Below are 4,147 nucleotides of genomic sequence, written 5' to 3'. Positions count from 1 at the left end.
GTGGTGTTTGTATATGTTATCTTTGTTGTATGAATTTCAATTTGAAGTAAGAATACTATGTGGAAAAGGTTATAATCATAGAAACGGAAGTTATACTTAGAAGCAAACTGAAAAGGAGACATTTAGTGTCACCACATGCGGTGCATATCCATCTATATGTAATTCGTATTGAAATCTCTAAAAGGGAGTATTTACTCAGCCTATAAAAACCAATAATCATTTTTCCTAAAAAATATTGTATACATTTTGGACACTACCGTGCCACTAACATGTAGTTTGACCCTGCCATATGAGCATTTCCCTGGTAATAAACAAAGAAATCATTGTGTACCGACAAAAGATGCAAAAGACACAATTGGTAGTTTGGCACCTTGCTAAAATCCTAACAATCACAAATCACAAAAAGAGATACTTCACTGATTACTTCGAAGGTCATGCTAGTTTACCACATTCTCGGGATTGTCTAATCGGCAGGATAGTGTACCGCTGTAAAAAAAATTAGACCATATTTTATCTCAAATCTAACAAAAAAATCTCCAAATGCTGGCCTACCCGAGATCATTTTTTTTTCTCGCGAAAAAAGAAGCATGATCAAGTGACAACACTATGGGATATATATGATTTTGGTAAAAGTTGCACGACCATATGACTACATAAGTACTTATATCATGAAAATAAAATGTGTGACTAAATAATCATGTTTCAATAGGGCAACAGTAACTTGATAATTCTATTCAATGAACATTTCATGTGTAAAGGAGTATCTGTGAATCATTTTCTAGAATAGATACCATATAGAAAAATACTATAACAGCAAAGCACGCGCATCTAAACATTCACCAGGTGAGCAGAAGAGCAAACCTAACATCAGAACAAAGGTGGCATACATGCATCAGACCAATTCTGCAGAAATGTAACCCATAGTTCTTAGTATACAAAGGGAAAGTCATATGATTTAATTCATATATTCTAGGGTGTTAACGTTCTACCGAATAGTTCACACTCACGTAGTCACATGGCTCGTCATGCACATGATCACATCCCTCCAAAACTCGCGCCACGTCAGTGCATGCACCTATCCAGCGCCCAAACCAGAAACAAACAGATCGCAGCAAAACCAGCTTGATCCCAAAATAAATCCCAAAATAAATCGCTATGTTCACCCAACGAACCACTCAATTGCCCCAAAATTACAAAAGCAAGCCCATAGAATTCACTTGTAAATCCCGAAAAATCTCAAAAAAAAGAAAGAGAAAAAGAATCATTTACGTGAATAGAGAAGTTAATGATACCTTAAGAAAGATTAATTATGTTAGTTTATTTATTATGGGTTGTACATGTTAGTCTATCTGTATATATGCATGTTCAAGCAAGCGCATTGCAGTGCACCACAGCATGTCTGACTCTCAACTAATCTTTTTTTTTAGGGAAGACTCTCAACTAATCAGGGATTAAACATTTTCTCCCTGGGCAAGATGATCTTGTAGGACCGGGTGAGCCAACATGGAAGGACGGCAAAGACGGTATACGGTGGTAGTCATATGCTCCGGGATATTCTGAAGGGCAAAGAGAGAAAAAGGACCACGTCGCGCACGCAACAGTGAAACAGCGACTTGCGCATGTCCATCTCGGCCGACGCCTCGCAGTCGGGCCGTGGGGAGGACGGCTGGTCGCGTCATCGATGGATTCTCGCGGAGCGGCGAGAGTAGGTATGTGCCTGTCCGTGCAAATCATGGACATCTCGTAGTCTCTGTCTCGTGCTGCCGCTGAAGCTCCCGGAGCTGCGGCCCGTAGTCCAATCAGCCGAATACCACCGGCGAGGCGCTGGCGGGGGGACCCGACGCCGGCCAGGCACGTCGGGGGAGTATCCGACTCCCCGCTTGATCCAACTTTATGGCCGACTCATCGAGGCCCTCCGTGAACATCATCATCGCCGTGACGCGCACCAGGAGCGAAGAGTGCGTTGGTGTTGTTTGGGGATTTGGCCGACTCTGCCTCCTCGCTAGCCTATAGCCGACGCGGGCAGCTCCCCACGACGACGACGCGGGACTGCTGGTCGCCGGCAGTCTGGGCAGACGCGCGGTTACAGGACGGGCAAAGGCCATGTTCCGGGACGCGGGGTCGCGCAGCACTTGCCTTGCCTCCCACCGGGTTGGCGAGCTCCAACAACCCGATCGAGGGAGCAACGGCCGCTTTCGTCTCCCCAGGGCCGGCCCTAGAATTATGAAGGCCCTAGTGCAAATGAGATATTAGAGGGTAACATAAATTCTTTCACCGGTATATACTACATATCATGAAAATTATTATAAAAATATAAAAATCAAAAATACAATTTATTGGCCAATAAAGTCTTACTACATCATATATATGTGATTACATTAAATAATAATTATAAGATACATGTACTTAGACATAAACAACTTACCGAATAAATACGATGTGGAGAAGTGGGGGGGGGGGGGGGGGCAAATGCCCCCGTCCACGGATTGAATATATGTTTCGCAAAGCACATTTTTTCTAGTTTGTATGTATATATAATGGGCCCTTATTTGAGATGGGCCATATAGGCTGCCGCACCTTTTGCCATGGCCTAGGGCCGGCCCTGCGTCTCCCGTTGGCGCTGGCCTCGGTCGCCTGCATCCGCACCTTCTCCAACGCGCTTGCCTCGCCGCCGCTCTCGCTCCCACTACCCCTCGTGTCGGCCTGTTTGGCTGTTTCCCTGTCCCGTCCGAGTTCATCACCGTCACCACTGCCTCGACCGCCCCCATGCCGGCCTCCGCCGACTCGGCCTGCAAGCGCGTCATCCTCCTCCCACGCTTCCTCGCCGCGACGGCGTCCTCCCTCGACCACCGCGAGCTCACGGCGCAGGCCACCGCCTGCACGAGGAACATGGCCAGCAGCAGCGCCTTCCAGGAGGAGCGCGAGCCTGTGGTCGCGGCGGAGCAAGGTGTAATAGGCGACATGGGCGTAAAGGGACGCGAGCCGGAGAGAGAAGCAGCTCATCAATGGTGCTCATGACGCTGCTCAGCTGGCGAATGCCACAAGCTCGCGCCGTTCAGACTGCCGGCGTCCCGCCCGTCCCGTGCCGTCGAATCGTACCTCATGCTCGATGCCGCGAGCCGCCTCCCTCCTCGACCTCCTGCCTGTCCAGGTCGCCGTCGCATGGCACCAGAGCCCTGCGCCCACGCCGTCGTCGTCGTCTAGAGCTGTCGCCTCCGTTAATCTGGCGCTGAAGCTGCGAAGCCGGCGAGCATGGAAAGTAGTGCGCCATGGTCGTGCCTCCTCCCTGCCAGCGGTCGACCGCCGCTGAGGCCGGGCTCGGTGGTCACTGCTGTGTCGATCATAGCGAGGTGGGGAAGCCCGGCAATGGCCAACGGCGAGGTGAAGCTTGCGGCGGAGCCCGTACCCTAGTCCAGTGCGGTGGCTGCCGCCACCACCATGGGAAACGGACGATGTGCTCAGTAGAGACGGGGGATTTGACCGCCGGCGCACACTGACAGTGGCCGCCACAGCCGCTCCGCGCGCGCGGGCCGGCACCACCGTGAGGGTGTCTCGGATCCCACAAGGACGACCCCGACGGCGAGAGCCACCATGAACAAAGCTGGAACGAACCAGGCCAGAACGCAAAGAGCAACAACAAGGAGCGCCCTTATTTATAGCAGGTCCGAACGAATTAAAAAACAATCCAAAAACGGCCTCGAACGATCTAGAGAAAAAACGTCCGGAAGGTGCTATCGAAGCGGCAACCGCCTCTGAATCGATCTGTGGCAGAGGAGCAAGTCAAATTCGAAGCAACCACACAACGTGTCACCCTCCTGGCAAGACAACAACACAGACGGGAGAAAATGCACCAGCCGACCGAAAGAACTGAGCGGCGCGCACGTACATGAGGAAGGGAAAAAAATAAACGGAAGGACAAAGCTGTAGTCAGAGCATGAGCATGCAGCCCAAAAAAAAGCATGGGCATGCACAGCCAACCGCAAAGCGCCAAAGACCTGGCAGTGGAAACAGCAGGCCAATCCAACATGCACGCGCGCACATGGAAACCAATAGCAAACCTGTCGAAATCACTAATTAAGAAGTACTCGTGCAAACAATACTTCACCCTCCCACGTCACGACAAGCACATGCAGCGCGCCACTTGTCG

The 4,147-nt window shown here is 50.4% G+C and overlaps 1 protein-coding gene across 1 annotated transcript; it reads right to left on the bottom strand.

The window, feature by feature from the left end:
- Window positions 1-1,292: 1,292 nt before the first annotated feature.
- Window positions 1,293-3,625, bottom strand: LOC123049311 (protein argonaute 2). Its single transcript, XM_044472245.1, has 2 exons — window positions 2,578-3,625; window positions 1,293-2,232 (listed from the first exon to the last, which is right to left on the bottom strand). The coding sequence occupies exons 1-2, from the start codon at window positions 3,001-3,003 to the stop codon at window positions 2,008-2,010; spliced, it is 651 nt and encodes a 216-aa protein (XP_044328180.1). The 5' UTR covers window positions 3,004-3,625; the 3' UTR covers window positions 1,293-2,007.
- Window positions 3,626-4,147: the final 522 nt, after the last annotated feature.

Source organism: Triticum aestivum, chromosome 2D (genome assembly GCF_018294505.1).
Source record: "Triticum aestivum cultivar Chinese Spring chromosome 2D, IWGSC CS RefSeq v2.1, whole genome shotgun sequence".
In the NCBI taxonomy this organism is placed as follows: Eukaryota; Viridiplantae; Streptophyta; class Magnoliopsida; order Poales; family Poaceae; genus Triticum; species Triticum aestivum.
The sequence above is the reverse complement of the archived record's forward strand: the minus strand, read 5'-3'. Positions and strand labels throughout refer to the sequence as shown.

What these genes read in the sequence shown, in the direction of transcription:
- LOC123049311 (XM_044472245.1), bottom strand. Translation starts at nt 3,003, where the DNA reads ATGAGCTGCTTCTCTCTCCGGCTCGCGTCCCTTTACGCCCATGTCGCC. An exon ending in GCCCTAGGCCATGGCAAAAG is followed by an intron (nt 2,233 to 2,577) that starts GTGCGGCAGCCT and finishes CATTTGCACTAG; the next exon opens with GGCCTTCATAATTCTAGGGC.